The 17,870-nt window shown below is 37.3% G+C and overlaps 1 protein-coding gene across 9 annotated transcripts in view; it reads left to right on the plus strand.

The window, feature by feature from the left end:
* Window positions 1-17,870, plus strand: part of SULF2 (sulfatase 2) — a 79,167-nt gene that overhangs the window by 43,958 nt on the left and 17,339 nt on the right. For all 9 annotated transcript variants that reach the window (XM_038158605.1, XM_038158610.1, XM_038158603.1 and 6 more), the window contains 6 exons: window positions 3,037-3,206; window positions 7,472-7,622; window positions 9,488-9,663; window positions 12,056-12,184; window positions 13,124-13,180; window positions 13,872-14,001. In XM_038158605.1, the coding sequence (XP_038014533.1) occupies window positions 3,037-3,206; window positions 7,472-7,622; window positions 9,488-9,663; window positions 12,056-12,184; window positions 13,124-13,180; window positions 13,872-14,001 (813 nt within the window). The remainder of the gene's footprint in view (window positions 1-3,036; window positions 3,207-7,471; window positions 7,623-9,487; window positions 9,664-12,055; window positions 12,185-13,123; window positions 13,181-13,871; window positions 14,002-17,870) is intronic.

A 17,870-nucleotide genomic window follows, 5' to 3' on the forward strand; every position in this document is an offset into this window, starting at 1 on the left:
ATTATTGTGGCAGGGGAGTTACACAAGAAGTAATGAGACGAGACTCTTATTTCCTTCCAGCTAGACCCACCCGTTTCATTTAAGGACCTTCTTTCACAGCCACAATACTATGGAGTATTCACAGAATCTTGGTTGATGATAATTCTGAATCACTGGAGAATCTAACTATTACGTTTGTATTTCTGTGCATACAGATGTATATGTTTTTTAATATCCTTTCAAGGATGTTATATCCTGATCAAACTTACAAAAATGCTTCATAGTCATTGTCAAATGCAGTTTTATTTTTTCCTCATCTAACATGTTACAGTTCAAAACCTGCTTGCAGTCAGGAATATGTTTATTTCAGCTAAAAGCGTTCCTTTCCAAAGGAACCAGCTTTACGGAAGTCCTAAAGTAGGCAGAAGTGACTCTGTAGTATGATGGTGACTAAATCTATCCATAAACTGCTCTAGTTTTAGGGTATAACTAAGAAAGTTGACTCACTCTGGAGTGATTAGTAATGTATATTTGTTTAACACGTGTTTTGTTTGCTTTCTCCTAGTGATCACAAGTCCTGCCTTCCTATTTGTGTTTCATTAACATAGTGTTCACAGCCAGTTTCTCCTTTAAAAAGTTGATGTCAGGGATTTCTACTTTCCTTTGCCCTATTTGCCTTTTATAATTGAACATACTTTGTGCTGAGAGATAGAACTTCGCAGTCTTCTAGGGTTATCTTCTCCATCACCAGCTACTAAGGGGAAGGGGCAAACTAGTGTGCAGAATTTGTCTTCTATTTTCCTTCAGATTTGTGGAGAATGACAGAGCTAATTGTTACAGCTGTGTACTGAAATGTTATGATGGAAATATATCTTGTGTAGAAAAGTGTCAGCCAAGTGATTTCATAGGCACTGTTCTCCATCTCCGTTGTACCAAGGAGCCAACAGGGAGCTTTATGTTCCAATACCTTCAGCTCTGTTTCGTGCGTGCAAGACTTGAAAATGTTTACATTTCATTTGTTTTAGTTTTTTCTTACAGAGTTTAGTAATAAATAAAAAATAAAATGATAGAAATACAAGCTTTTTATAATCTTCATGTTCTTGCATAATAAGCAGCTACAGTGAAAAACAGTGTGCAGAACAGTGCTGGTTGACGTTAACACTGGAGTTCAAATGAGCAAACAGAAGCTGAAATGGAAGACTCTTTCTCTTTCTTTCCTGCCATTTTTATTGCTGGAAATGTGATTTTCCAGCAATTACCAGCATAATCAGATGATTTTTTTTTTAGTCCTATCTGTTTAACATAGTTATTGTTAATTATGTGCCAGTGGAAAACTAGAAAAAAAATTCACTGATTATTCTGTCCTCTAAAGTAACTGCTAAACTCCTCTGGAAATTAAATTCTTTCAGATTTTCTTACAGGATATATTCTACTTTGATTTTTCTTTTTCAGTTTCTGTCAACATTTTTTAGATTAACTTTTAACTTTCTACAACTACAACCTCTACAGTATGGGCCTTTAAAAAAAAAAACTATTAGAAATCAGGTCAGTGAAATGTTTCTCTTTGGTCTTTTGGCCTGTTAAATGCTGGGTTTGCAGTGATTTTCACTTTGACCATGTGGAAACCTGTATCTTTAAAATGAAATTGGAAAACTGTACTCTTGTAGTGGCTAAATCAAAGATGAGTTGCACACTTCAAGTGATTGACCTGCTTAAAGAAGCAGTATGATGAAGATCAATGACAGTCCATTTTTGAGAGCACTTAAGTATTCTCTCTGAACTATGAATATTGTCTCAGGCATTGAAAGCATGTTCAGAAGTCAATTTTGCTTTAGTACATTTTCCCTTCTCCTGTGTACTTTTATGAGTGGAAGTTCTTCATTTAATGCCTATTTAGAGTGAAAATGCCACCCCAGTAACAGTCATAATTATGGCAGTTTTGTAACAGTCATGCCTTGTGTTGTATCAGTGTGTAAAATTATAAATGGAGACTTTGCCAGCCTTCTTCTGGGATAGACAAGAAAAAACTTGGGGGAAGTAAATATAGTCCACGAAAAAGGCTTCCTTTGAATGACAAGCTGACTCCTCAGACCAAGGTTGTTGACAGAAGTGAAGAGGAGCAAGTGTCTTAACTGTGGACAGAAAGCTGTACTCAAAAGGAGATGCAGTCCAGTCTGTACCACACGTTGTACCTGTTGGCTTGACCAGAGGCAGATGTTATGTCTGATTTTCCATTCTGCTGTGACATGACAGTTATTTGGGTTTTTTTTAAGGTGTAGTTTCACATCCTACTCATGTTTGAGGGGTATTTATATTTGTAGTGTTTCCAGGGGAGCACCTAAGGGAGAGCATGGTTTGTCATTAAAAATCCTGTCTTCAATCCCTATAGCTCTTGCAGATATCTTAAGAATGATAATGATACTTCTTAGAACATATAGAGATAGTCCAACTCTTCTACAGGAAGTTTTCTAAATTCTCAACAATGTGTGACAGAGCTATATATCTATCAGATTGTCACTGTAATAGTGAATGAAGTCTTTGGTTCTGTTAGCCCACCATCTTCTCGTGTTAGTGATTTCTGGTTCAGAAGAAGGTTAAAAAAGAAAAGAACATCAAGCCATTCACATTTTCAAAGTATTTTTATGATGTAAGGTTGGACTGTACATCTTGAAGATACTGACACTGATAATTTTTTTTAATTCATACCTGGTCATTGTATTTAGTATTGTGGTTTTCATTGTGTCGTTACCCACTCTAGGAAGAAAGGGTTACTATTTGATCTCTTTTAGTGCCATTCAGTTCTGAGAATAAAGCTAGAAGCTGTTGGTTTTTGTATTTCTAGGCAGTGAAGAGTTATTTGAGTCTTTATTTGAAAGTTAGTATCTCTCTTATTTGAGTTTTTAGTACTTGTAACTTACTTCCTCCTCATACCATTCTAAGTGAACTAGCTTCCTTTTTCCTGTTTCTTATGATACCTCAGACCTCTCCTTCCTGTTGCCTCCCCCAGTTTGAAATTCCTTTTCAAGTGTCTCATTATACTTTTGCTTCTACTTGCAGGATTATCTGACTGATCTGATTACAAATGACAGTATTACCTTCTTTAGAATATCAAAGAAGATGTATCCTCACAGGCCTGTATTGATGGTTATAAGCCATGCTGCTCCTCATGGTCCTGAAGATTCAGCCCCTCAGTACTCACAACTCTTTCCTAATGCCTCAGAACACATGTAAGGAAAAAACAAAAACTTTGATTGATTTTCAGGTTCTGGAATATGGAAGTTCTGGGTAGTCTCAGGGGAACAATGTTTTCTTTATAGTATTCTTGGCATAACTTTGTCACAAATATATAAGAAGAGTTTCCAGATTTTTTTTTTTGTAAAGGGGCAGTACAAGTGTGTTGAGAATGGCTGCTGCATCTAGAACTCAGAATTGTAGCTCATTGAGATAAATGATTCATGTTGAACTCATTGGACATTGCTACAGCTTATTTGGGAAGTAAAGCACTTTTTATTCTGAGCACGATGATCAAAAGTTGGTTCTTGGGCTATAATCTCTTCAGGAGAAGAAACTCTATCTCCCTGTCCTTACTTATAAACTGTAGTATGCAATACATATTACTCCTGTTTCTTTTATGGAAAGAACAGGAATACAGGCCTGCAGCACCAGATTACACCGTACATGACCCAATACAATGTCTTGAACAGATCCCAAAAGCAGTATCACCTGGTTCCTGAAGGAACATGCTCATAAGCTCCATGCTGAAATGTTTCTTGTTTATAGCACAGAGACATTTTGCACGTACAACTCTTAATGCTGCACTACAGGTATCTCCTCACAAGGAGGTAAAACGAATGCTTCTCCCAAATCACCTCTTGATGCAACTGAAAGCATTCCTACAGTTTTCTAATTACTGGCTTCATGCCTTCCTTGATGTTCAACATGTGTAACTTTCTTCCTCTGTGTTGCCCCCTCCTTTTTTAAGGCGAATTCTGTTTTATTTTGGGTTTGTGGAGGAGCTGGGAACTGGTGGAAACAATTTTCAATTGATGGCCAGAGCTCCTCAGGCTAGCCCAAAGTCCAGTGAAAGCCATTTGAGCTTTTTTGTTTTATTTAAAATAGAGTCTGAGAGAAGTTTCCTTTGTTTTATTGTCTGGTTACTGCATAACTTGGAATTACATATTTTGTTATTTTCTGCTGTGTCCAAGAGAATCTGTGGCACAGATCATCAGCAATTAAGTGTTTCTTGTTTATTTGCCATCTTATGCTTTCATTTTCTTTGAAATGAAAATTGTGGAAATGCCCAGTGAGCAACTTCTCATGGCTTATATCCAGTACTGAGCTTAGTTTTATTAGGTTCCTTTGGAAGGCATTTGGATCTCAGAGATGATTATCAGGCAACATTCTGTAGCAATTTACTTCCTAGCTGAATGAAAAAGAGTAGAAGGATGGAAGCAATGAAAAATACTGACTAAATACATCTATTTTTCTTTTGCTAGTACTTTAAATTTAATTGTTCACACAAATTAGGTTTATCTTCCTAATTATAAAGTAGTTACACTTTTGGTTTAGTTGTTTTTGTTTTTTTTTTTTAATTTTAGGTGACTTTTCTTAGAGTGATAACGATTACATGGCAAGTATCACTTTTTGAAAGGAAGTTTTGTTTGTAGAAAAAGATATCCTGGTAGATTAAGGAACCATGTTTTTCTTTTGGATATGAACATAAAATAGGATTTTTTGTACATCTCACACAAGCAAATTGACAGTTGTCTTCTAAACAAATTTTCCAGCACTGCATAATAATAATAATAATAGTAATAGTAATAGTAGTAGTAGTATTCTGTCAGAGTTTTCATTGACCTGGGTTTGAGTAAATCTAAAAATGCAGAACATGTACATATAGTGAGGGAAATGATGCAAATTAGTTCTCTGGTTTCCATTTTTTCCCTTGTTCCCAAATTCCAGGGAGTCTCAGTGACAGATAAATCTGTCAATGATAAAGGGTTGCAGGCAGTTCTTACTGTTTCATTGTCATGTGGATATTGTAAGAAAGGATCAGAATGCAGTGGAACAATTACAAATTGCCCTAAAGCAATAAGCAATACCCTGAACAAAGTCTTTGCCTAGTCCCCAAAGCAGAAGGCAGTGTACCAGGTGATATGATCCTCCACCTTTCCCTGTGGCAGTGCTGGTGAAGTCTGTAAGTGGATTCTGAGGAAAAGAGAAGCCAATGGAAAGCGGGAGGGTAGTGCTTGGTATTGACTGATGTACATACTGCATCGTGCGGCGTTGCTAGTAACAACTAAAAGCCAGTGGTATGGATTTTAGTCAGTGTGCTGCTTTGCTTCTGAGCTCTGATATGTACTTCTGTGGCTAATTCATGCTGCTGTTCTCTTGGTTCTGTACCATGTTCTGTCTGGTATGACCATTCTGCCCTATACTGCAGACTCTCTCCATCTCATAATGTAGAGCTCCTCTCCATGTGCATCTGCAGTCTTGTCTTGTTTGAAAATTATTCACAGAGCAAATCCCTCAGCTACATGGTTTTCCCTTATTGCTGCCTATATTGTGAGCTGTAGAGAATGTGGCAGCTGGGCAATTTAAGAGTGATCAGAAATGTTACTTCAGTAGAGGGTACATGTTACCACCCATCTTTTTCAAGGTCAAATGCAATCTGTCTGGGGCTTCCCTTGTAGGTACTTTGGAAGAAGCTGCCTCAGTTAGCTTCCAAAATGTTAATTTTTGTATTTTTCCCATAAGACGGACAAATCTGTTAAGGATTAAAGAGTTACATTTGTAGTAATCAAAGAAAATTGTGGGCTTTAGTTGGATTAAATAGTGGGAGGTTTAAAATCAGCCAGGAAGTCACAAAGTAAGTGGAAAAGGAGTTTGCAAAGCATTTTTGATTCATTCTGAGCATCACAGAGCAACAGTTTCCATAACTGTCATCATTTTCAAAGAGGCAATGTCATTATTTCAACCACAATAACATTCTGAAATTCAAGAGAATATTAACAATACAAAAAGAATAGGCATCAGCCCTTTCCTCCCTGTATGAAGAAGCCTCCCCTTGCCAAATATGCACATTTTTCAGATAGCATCTAACAGAGGCTTTCAGCATAAAAAATGTCATGGTCAGATTATTAGTTTAATATTTATATTAAATCTCATAAGACTGTCACATTCAAAGATACATTAGATATGCGGTATTTTGATGAGAAGTTTCAACTTACATTATTTTTTAGCTTAATAACTTTTAATAACCTTGCTGCTCTGTTGCCTATACAAAACCAAAAGTAGAAATTTCTCAAATAGGAATTTGTTAGGAAATTCTGTGCTGCTAAGAGGAAAATAAATGAGTATTTAATTTGCATAGACCGAGTTTATTGCTTTGAATGAAAAAAGGAAGCCTAACCAAATTACGTAGCAAAAGTAATTTTTAATGTTTTAGACTCTGCGCATGATGTGTTTGAGCCATGATGTGAAGAAATTGTAAAACGTGGTCTTCAACCTGAAGTACTAAGAAATAAATATAGCACATAAGAATAGTATTTCTTGCAAATGTAAGCTATAATAATAGTTTTTAGTGAGTTGGTTATGCAGAGAGTTGACATCATGGTGATAAAATAAATCTTTTATTTAGGTTCAGCTAAACTAAAGTTATATAATTATGCATAGAAAAGTGATTGCTGGGACTTCCAACCATGTGAAACTATGGACAATATTTTTCCTCATCACTTTAATGATGTCCCAGAACCATAAGAACTTGGAGGGACAGTGAGATTCCAGGGGCACCTGGAATCAGGTTCTTGGGGTTTTGCCAGGACTTCAAGCAAAGGAGCTGGTGGCTGGAATGAGTCCTTGAAATACAGCCCTATTTCCTCATCCCACTTTTTTTCACAGGTCTTTAAAGTCTGGCTATTTGTTGACTTCTGCTGCTCGCATGCAATTGGATACCAGTAGGCAGAGTGCCTGTGCTCCTCTGGTGCATAAGTGTGACAATATTCAAGTAACCAGTCGTGCTGAAATCTAAAAAGCTGTTAAAGAACATAGTAGAACCTTTACAGCAAGTTCTATAGTTATTTTTAAACAGCTTGCACAAGACCTAGTATTTGGTGCTAATGTGGGCAGAATGAAAACAAAGCAATTGCTTGAGTAGGAGCTCTGTAATACATGCTTCATCCTGATCATACTCGTGGAGTTAAGTCTTCTGAGGCTAAGTCTCTTGGCCTTGAAATGTGTACTTGTTAGCTCGAAATCACTGGAAAGATAAAGTGTGTTTAATGTTTTTCATAGATTTTATTCCCCCTCAAGTGGTTTTCATTTTCCCATGCTTCATAACATGAAAGTAGAAGACGTTTCAAAAGTAATCTTAATATTTTCTCATGCACCTCAGATAGTACTTCCTATAGTGTTGATCAAATGGAAGTTAATACTCATTACTGTGACTTTTTCTACTTGACTAAAACATTGTGGTTTTCTCTCTGTTCCTTAGTACTCCTAGTTATAATTATGCTCCAAACCCAGACAAGCACTGGATAATGAGGTACACTGGTCCCATGAAACCCATACACATGGAGTTCACTAACATGCTCCAGAGAAAGCGCCTTCAAACGCTCATGTCTGTGGATGACTCTATGGAGATGGTAAGATTAATAGTCAACTTTTGTTTTTCAGCTAAACATGTGTTTGTTTCTTGAGTTAAGCTCCACATTGTCCTTCATATGAAGATAAAGGAGAAAGAAGGAGAAGCAGGACTGTTTAAAAAACTATCAGTTTTTTAATAATGTGTAAGCCTCTCACCTCTGATGATAATTTTGTCTCTTTATTCAATGTGTAAGGTTCCTCATCTCATAAAAACAGGTACCCTGAGTTGGGTGGTGTGAACAAGCTGGTTTTTTGCCACAGAACCACTACTGATAAAGGGGAAGAGAAAGGGATTGCCTGAAAAACTACAGATCATAAATCCGAAAAATGTACCCTCTGATAAAGTGGTCCTACAACCTATTGGAAATAACTACCTAAATGTGTGTCTGTTTTGATCTTGTAACACTGAGCTTCTGAGAGAAGAAAACAGCAGCAGCAAAAAGTGATGATACAGGAGTCCTAACTGGAATGACCCAGGAGGAGGTTAAATACTGGAAGTAAATAAATACATAGATGAGTACTTTTAAAATTGTCTGCATCATGTAACAATGGGATTTCTTAATGCAAACTATGTGTCTTCAACACAATGTCTGTATTCACTGAAAGCTATGCTGAAGAAGAATGGTTTCATGGATTTAAAGGTGTTGCAATTTTTCTGCTTATCTCTTGGCATTCTTATTCAAAAAAGGTAGAACATAAAAATAGAGGAGTCCTCTAAGGCAGAAATGGGATTATGTAGATGGCATTGCATAAGCTTGTTACTAGTGTCTTATAATTACTGATTCAGGCAAATATGATCTCTGCTTCATGTTAATGAAGCTGTTTAGATGGATCGGATACCAGCATTAGGGGAAATTGGTGATTTTACCACGCAATTTGAATTTTCTGTTTAGTAAAAGGGTTTCACTCTGGGTGATTTGTGGCAGGCAAAATCAGTTAGGTTGGTTTTTAGTTCTAATTACCAAGTTAGCCCGATTTTTTTCTACTGAATTATGTGCGTTACTAGTTTTTCAAAATTAAAAAGAAAAAAACAAAACAATCTCACACTCAAAAAAAAAAAAAGGCAAAACAAAAAACCAAACAAAAAGTCCCCAAAACAAAAACCCAAAAAAGCCTAACTAGCAAACAAAACAACCTGAAAAAAGAACCAGAAATGAACTCCCAAACCAACACAACAGTTTTTCTCCTGTGCTGATGTATTGCACCTGTGTGAGGCTGCACTTTGGTGGTATCGCACCACCTTTTCACCTTTCTCAAGTGAAAATGTCACATAAAAATTGATGCTCAAGTTGGTACATTTCACATAGTATCTCATGTAAATCTGTAGAAGTATTCACATTTAAACCTCCTAATTCTCCATTGTGAGAGAGTATGACTGAGTGATTTTTATCTGGAAGATAGTTTGCAAATATTCTGCATAATGGGGAGTCATTTGTCTGAAGGCAAGGTTGTTGAGTGCTGCCTGAATATGTGTGAGATTCAAAGGGCTGTCATTTTATTAAAACTGCTTTCTGCTAGAAGATAAAAGAGAAAACTTTGAAATGACACCTTGAAATTTTTATTTCTGTTACTGAATGTATTTAGTACTATCTTGACAGCTCTCATGCAAAATACTGAACCCAAACATTTTTGAAATGGCATGCCAATGTGTTTTACCTTAACACAGAATTTTGTCTTGTAATAGCCACAATATTCAGTTAGTAAAATTAAGATGTGATTGTGTACTCAGAGTGGTTCATTATGATAGCACCCTTAGCTGTTGTTTTTTGTATGTTACACATAGGCAGAAAGTGATATGCAGCATTCCATGCGTAGAGCTACTCAGTGGAATAAATTTCATATTTTGTTTCGCTTTTTTTTTCAGATTTACAATATGTTGACTGAAACAGGAGAACTGGAAAATACATATCTAATATACACAGCAGACCATGGTTATCATATTGGACAGTTTGGGCTGGTGAAGGGGAAGTCCATGCCATATGAGTTCGATATCAGAGTCCCTTTCTATGTCCGAGGACCAAATGTGGAGGCTGGTTCCTTGTAAGTTCTTTGCTTTTTACATGAAAACTTCATGTTCACATCTCTAGTTGTATTGACCTAGCAGCCAAATGGAGGCACAAAGTTCTGCCCGTCTTGCTTATTTTTGGCAGAAAATTACATCTCCTCAGAAAGCAGAACTGATAGCACAGGATGGCATAACAAACTCAAGGCTATTGCCTTTTTGCTTGCATGGGTGTGCAGCACAAGCCACTGCACTTCTGTGGATATAGCTGAAAAACCACTTTGAATTTTGTCCAGTCTAGGAAACACATTCTTTTAAGGAGTGAAAATTAGACATAAAACTGTCATTTTTAAGTTAAAAAAGTATACTGTATAATGTAGATAATTATTGCTGAACATTGGAGTCACTTGTTTCAGTTTATAAACACCAGTTCATATATTGGCATCCAGAAAATATTCTGTTTGGCTCATTCTCTGAGACTACATGGTTAGGGCTGTTATTTGGATGCACACAAGCCTGCAGAGTATAACTGTTAATTAAAATGGTAGGTTTGATCAGCTAAAAAATTAAGTAAATATACTTTCTAAGCAATTATTTCAGATAGCAAATATTTGCTCTTAGGTAATGATTTTGGACAGAGTGCCATAAATTACTGCCTAATATTTATATCAGTGTGTGTGACTTAGCATAATTTACACACACAATCTTCCACACACAATTTTTTCTTCACCGCAGAGGAATGGATCTAATGTGTAATATGACAGCAAATAGTTATTAAAAACCTCTCATTCCATATGCTGGTTAAATTCATTCATTCACGTTATCTGAAGGCATAAAAATGTTAAATTCTGTAGATTTTGCATTGTGTTTGATTTATTTTCAGAAGTTTTTCATGTGAAAAAACCAATATTCTCTGAAGAGCAGGGAGGGATTCCTCACTTGGGACTAAACATATTACCTCAGCACTGAAAGAGTTTTGTCTGCAGCAGCCCAGAATTTCAAATGAACTGGAATAGCCTTCTAAAAACCTGCTCTCTTTTGCTTTGACTGCAGTTTTTCACCTTCCTGGAGAGTCAGTGCTAACATGGCCCAAGTGACTGAGCTAGTGCTTCTGCAACATATAAGGCTAGAGACCAGCCACATTGTGTCTACTGTAGTTCTAGGATCTTTACCCAGATAATCCCTAAAAGCTCTGAAACCTTCCCACTGAATTTTATATTTCAAAGACTTCTGAAGATGAAAACGTGTTTCTGTTAGAATGGAAAGAATCAGCCTGACAAGATCCTAACAGAACAGAGCCTGTCACAGTAGAGCAAATAGGAAGAACAGGATGAAACACCTTGGAGAGGGAATACATCAGATAATAAATTGATCTTCCCTCTCAGCCTGATTTTCTTTAAATGGTAGAACTTCAGTCATCTATGTTTTTCCTGCAGAATAATTATTATGACTCCCTTTTGGTACCAAGGAAATTTTAATAGCAATGACCATAGCAAGTCATTAGTAACCTCTCATTTCAGTTACCAGATATGCTACATCATAATTATTAGTAATTAAAATAAAATCAGAGACATCAATTTAATTCATCACCTATGTTCTTGTCAGCCCTGGTTTGCTTACTTTCTCAAAGATGTAGTAATTTTAAAATAGTATCTCATTAAATAGTGTGACTTTAACAGCTTTCTTCTGTCCTGTATTTTGAGCTGGAATTCTGCACTAATATTTATTTCGGCCCATCTGGCCCCGTCCTTTCTTTGTGCCTGCACATCATAACAAAATAATTCTACATGCTTAGTGCTGTAGCACGTAGTATTGGCATGTAGTTCAAGCTGTTATTTTCTCGCTTTTTTTCTTCATAATTGTTCCTCCTGTGCTGCTTTTTTCTTCATCCCTTTCCTTTTTCTGTCTCACACTGTAAATTGACAGTCTCTTTTAGTTGTTACTAGTGCCTAGCAGTATATTTCTCATGCTCTCTTCAGAACATGCCTACTGTGATAGGAACTGAAGTACTCATTTCTATACCAGATTTTAAAACAGGTAAAGCATGTGTTACCTGCCAAATCTACTTTTTAAGAAAGTCATCAGCATATTTGACAGGCATTTTGATTCTGTAAGACAACCAAACAGTTTTTCCAATGGTTTTTAAACTGTCTTGTGCAAAAATAACTAACTTTACCATATGAACTATTTTGTTTTCTCAGAAATGCTCTTTACTAAAGTTTTAAATACTTGTATTAGTCCCCTTGAGGTTATGCAACTTATCTGTATATTATATGTTAATTCCCTTCACGGAAAAGGATCACAATGTGTCCTTTTTTATTTGCAGATGTCACGAAATAAGCCTTTTCAGGTCTTTGGACTCTGTGGAAGCTGGAGTTGCTTGGTATTATTGTATAGACTTTAAACTGTTTTGTCTTATGTTTTTTTCAGGAATCCTCACATTGTGTTGAATATTGATCTTGCACCTACAATTCTAGATATTGCTGGATTGGATATTCCATCTGATATGGATGGTAAATCCATTCTAAAGCTGCTGGATTCTGAGAGACCAGTAAATAGGTAAGAAATGAAAATGTTGCATGGAAACATGCATGTGTTTGTACGAGAGACTGAACAAGTGTTCAGCAGCATGCAGAAAATTTAAAGGAAGATGTAATAAAATCACCATCTATCTAAGTACCTCATAAACTGGAAAGTCTGAAGACTATTTGGCATATACAACTCACTTCAGTTATTTATTTTCATTTTGCCATGTTCATATTCTAGCTGTATGGCATGCATGGCATCTGTACATACTAAATGTAGTCTGTGTAGAAGTGAGAGGGCTACACATGAAGGTCTTTGGCTATGTAAGTTATATATTTAAATGTCTTCATGGCATCATTTGTAGCAAAGCATTTCATATTGAATAAATAGTAAAATAATTGAAGGTGATGGTTGTGTTTCAGACTTTTAATATAAAGACAGGCTAGCACTAAAAACTGCAGTTTTAATTTAAGACTTTCCATCAGTACTTTCATTGGAAAAAGACTGAGGAAGAGAATTAGACTTGCTGGAGAATGCTTGGAAGAGAAAATCAGCAGAAAAAGGGAAGGAGAACTATTTGCTTTACAAGTAGCTGGGTGGAGGGAAAGGGGGAATGGAGCAGATGCTTTAGGATTCTTTTTGGGTAGATGTAGGGTAAGAGCCCAAATATGAGTCAGGAAATCCTGGTTTAATTTGTGATCCTTTGTGAACAAGGAAGATTCAGTTAATCTCTTGTGCCTTCAACATGCTTATGTTGAAGAAATTGTTTTGCGAATTTAGTTCCTGTGAGAGAAGCATGTCCTGTGGTTTTCAGTGGAGAGGCATATGTTCCTGCTTCATAGAGCTGGATGTCCTCTTGTGCAGTTATGTGGCATGTTTCTTGTTGGAATTAGGGGTGGGACAGAAAACCGGGGCATAACTTGGTTACTGGTTTTGTGGGAATTGCGTCTTCCTCTCCTCGTTTCCTCCTAGGTTTCATTTAAAGAAAAAGATGAAGGTATGGAGAGACTCGTTCCTTGTGGAAAGAGGGTAAGGAAAGTGTTAATCACAAAGCCCAGTCTTTTAAAATAGAAGGATATTGAATAGCTGAAGCCAAAGCAGCACTCTGCTGCAGTCTAAAGCCATTTAGCTGTGCCAGCAGGGACACGGCTGCAGTATGCCTAATGGCAGTGATTGTGTGATTGTAGGGAATGGATGGCCTCTGCCTACAGCCTGCACAAATGTGCTCTTGTGGTGGGGGAAGGGGAGTTTACTTGGATTGAGAGATGGGAAGGCATCCCAGTTTGCTCTCAGCTGCTGTTCTCCAACCCTCCTGCTTGTATCACGGGATTATGAACAACCCTTCCTCTCTGCATCTTCATCTGCTGGCCATTCCCTCTGCACCTCTGCCTTAGTACATAAATGGGGGCAAGAGGGGTTTCCAAAGTGCAGCCCTGTAGAATGTGATGTGGTCTCTCTATATTGACAGTTGTCACTGCCTGTCACTCAGGCATGTAACAGTGTCTTGATTTTATATGTTTTCGTATGCTCCCTGAGAGAGGACGTGAATAACTTGTATGTTATTGGTCAGGCTAAATGCTAGTTTCTACTGGACTGTTAAGTTTTGGCTACCAGAGATGCTATGGACTCGGAAAATAACTACTCCTCTGAGTCTTTTCAGCTAACTGTATTTGTGTGTTGGAGTTAATATAACGTAAGAATAATTTTTTTTCTTTTCCAGTAAACTGCTGCATAAAAGGGAGAATGAGAAGGTAGATGCACAAGAAGAAAATTTTCTCCCCAAATACCAGCGTGTGAAAGACCTCTGTCAGCGAGCTGAGTATCAAACAGCTTGTGAACAGCTTGGCCAGGTAGGGCATTGTTACCCCTGACTGCAATTAAGCAGTTGTAATTGGGTTAAGCTCAACACCTTCACTGTGTCAATGTCCTTCACCTCATCATCAATGCCAGTGTATAAATCAAATGGCTCGTTCTGTGACCTTTGCTCAAATTTTTATTTATTACAGCATTTGTGAGATTGACTGTCAGTCAGGAAATTGCTGCTTCAAGTGTTCTGTATTGATTCTGACTATCACTAAGAAAACCGCCTAGGCTGTTTTAATGTTTTATTTCCCAAAGAGAATGTGGTTTGGGATTCATTAGTGATGAGAAGCTACAATGTACATAACAGATTGGTCTTTTTAAATACATACAATTTGCTTTGCTTCGAATTCTCTTTTTAATTCATTTTGTTGTTGTTACTTGGAATTACATATAGTAATTGGAAGCTAAAATTCTGTTAACTCAGTATATCCCTCCTCTTAACAAAAACACACTGGGAAAACACACATGCAGGTGTGACTGGAGACAGGCTGTGTGTATATGGGCATAAAGCTCATTGACTGTGTGTCATTTCCCTTGTTGCGTAACTGTTTGGGGCAGATATGACAATATGTTCACTTTAGATACAAGTTACGTAGAAGAAATTAATGGAAAAAAAATCACGGTAGTATCAATACATGGTCTTGACATACACAGGAGAGGATTTTGTGGTTTTTTTCAGGGCAGTGCAAAAGCAAAGCATGGCTATCTCCAGAGAATTCACCACTCTTGGCAAAATTGACTCTGTGTCATTGCTCTCTCGTGCAGGTGTGGGCCAGAGAACCCCTTTCCAAGAACTGTAATACATTTTGTGGACAAAAGGGTGAAGGTAAATGGGTCCACATGCTAATGTGTCTGTTATCACACCGGCATTACCTCATATTCTGGCAGCCCAGAGGGCTGTCAGGATGAGTTAGTCTGTGGAATGTAGCTGTTCTTGCAGACGTAATATGAGTGACGTACCAAGCTATAGTCAGTAATGGGCTACTTAGGCTGCAGTAGTTAATTTTTTTACTGTCGAAGGCCAGACTCCATACTTCTGGCTCTACTGATCATGTAGTTCAGTGCACCTGTGAAATGAGTCCATTGTTCCTTAGGTGTTTGGATCCAATTTTTATGTATAAGAATTTTCCAGATGTTCTTTTCCTCCTGTGGCTTCTATGTCAGATTTAGTACACAGAGCAATTATAATTTTCTGTATTGTAAAAATACTAAACTTTAAGGAATACTATATGCAGTAATTTATTGTCATCAGGAGTCTTGAGCTGAAATTTTAGCTGAATGGGAGCAAGCCATTGTTTTATGATTTTGCAATGTTATTTGAGGAACTGGAAGAAAAGTTATTTTTCTACTACAACATTATCCAGTAAGTAGGATGGGGAAATAGAGCTTTTTTTTTTGTTCCCATCAGTATTTTCTCTTCAAGAGAAGTATAAAATGTCAACTCCATAGTCAAAATTACCAATAAATTCTGCAGTATAGATGTGCTAATAAGAGATGCTTGTGCTGTATCCTCATTGTCAGGAGAGAGAGAGACGACTTGTTTTGAGCAGTTCAGTCAGGCATAATAGGAAGTGATAGGATGAAATTGAGCAAAAAAAAAATTATGTTGGACATCAGAAAAAATTGCCAAACAATCAAGTCAAATAAAATCTGTGAAGGGCTCTCAAGGGAATCTCAATCCTTCTAACCCCTACTCTAGACAATATGTCCTAGCAGTCTATCTAGACAATAGGAATACTGGGAGATGAATGTGCTTATTTGAGGATAAATTGTGTCTAAATTTGGGTGCACCCAAAATGTCTTCAGAGTGAAGGAAGTCTAACTTCTCAAATGACAAATGAGTGTTTTCTGTTGGCTGGTGCTGTTCATAGTTCTGCACAGTAAGTAGAATGAGCTAATAACATACCACCTCCTTGGGGAGTTGATGTTACGCAGATGCAGTGGTTATTTAGCAGATGTCTTCTGATCCTGCCGGACACTCTATTTAACAGTACTTGAAGTGTTCAGCATGAAAAGTGAATTTTCATATCCTAATGCAAAGATAAAACCCGTCTGGGTCAGAATTAGTTGAAAGCTTGCTGAAGTCATTGGAACTCTTTCTTTTGACGTAAACAAGTTTTAAGGACCTCCTATTCCATGCACAGAGAAATCTGAAAAGTCCCAGGGAATGTGAAGTGTGAGCAGACCAAGGATAAGCTGTTGAACCCCAGACATATTTACACAGATGCCCATGTCTGTCTGTTTTGGGGAAAAATGTAAAGGCTTGAGACTTTCCTTCCCCTGCTCTCCTGCCTGTCCACTGCCCACTCCATGTACTCAATGTTTGCTTCTAATGTAATTTAGGTAGATCTGCACTGCAGTCATTCAGCAGTGGGGCCTGTTAATGCATACAATGTGCCCTTCAGCAAAATCTTTGAGATGTTTTCACTGTAGCATACAGCTGCACGAAAAACTGAAGGATTTTTTCCAGTTTACCTGGAGGGGAAAAATGAGCATCAGTCTCTTGACAAGAGATGAAAGAAATAAAGAAAAAATATTTTTTGGCTACACATCAGAGTACTTGCAGTAATTCTCATCATGGCATTGAACTTGCCTTCTGTTGAAACTTCATTTTTCATGTATTAAAATGTACCTAGAGCATAGAGCTCTACTGAGCAGAAAATGCAGTTTGTTTATATATTTTCAAAAATAATGTTCAGATGAAATGGGAAACAGCAACGAACATTTTTACATCTCTTTTAGTTGTGAAAGAAAGCATTGTTTATTCTGGTAAAACAACTTCTAGTTCAAACCTCAGTCTGTACGTACATCCATCAGTGTTAGGCATTTATAAAAAGTAAGAGAGGAATTTATTCTTCAGATATTAATTTGTTACTGAATCTAGGTAAATATGTACTGCTTTACAGATGAAGATAGTCATGCAAAGATCTTATTGTCAGTATCTCGTCTTGATTTCCCAATTCATTGTGCTGTAAGTTAAGCTGGATTTATCTGCATCAGAGCAAGGCTTGGGCTGTACAGAAGGCAGAACACAGATACAGCTCAGGAGACTTGGCATCCAGGTGTCTGAGGAAATCAGTAGGCACACCATGAAATGGATGATTTTAAATGAGGGGTTCTGCCACAGTGATATGTGGCAGGTAAATGTGCTGAACTGGTCAATTTTGACTCCTATTAAAGTCTGATAATAAAAGCACAGTGATTTTGTTTTCTTACTTTGCTAATACATGCATAATACATGCTAATACATGCATACCTGCAGACAATGGAGTGAATGTCCATAGAAAATATACACCTTTGCACACCTTGCTGTGCAAACTGAAGTGGCTGAGTCTCCCTCATAGAGCTGCAGGCTGCTGTGAAATGTCATCTTCCCTGGAAGATGCTGCTGTTTTTACTTCTGTTCTTTTATTTGGAAGATTCTCAATATTCCAGTGAGTCCTGGAGGAATTTACAGGACTTTGTAATAGGGAAGAAGAGGAACACTTCTCAAGACTCAACAAGAAGCTGAGTGTTTCTGAAAAACTTTTCTTAAAGCAGGAGCAACTGCTACTGTAAGGGGTTTTTTATGTGTCTCTAAGCCTCTGTAGCTAGCAAAGTGTTGAATAATTAAGGAGTAGGTGAAATAATTTTGTGATGTACCTGGGAAGTGAGTAGAACTTCTGTGCCAGGTTGAAGGCAGCTAAACTCTCATGCCCTAGGTACAGGTCTGACAACAGCATGAAGGAACTGTGAGCAAGTTACTTCAAGGTTTTGAGTATCAGAGTGAATTGGAGTTCAGGGACATCTAGTATTTTGTCTAGTTTTGAGTGCGAGAGGGAGGGGTTTCTCAGACTTCAGACATCCAGTGCAGCTC

Source organism: Motacilla alba, chromosome 20 (genome assembly GCF_015832195.1).
Source record: "Motacilla alba alba isolate MOTALB_02 chromosome 20, Motacilla_alba_V1.0_pri, whole genome shotgun sequence".
NCBI classification, from domain to species: Eukaryota; Metazoa; Chordata; class Aves; order Passeriformes; family Motacillidae; genus Motacilla; species Motacilla alba.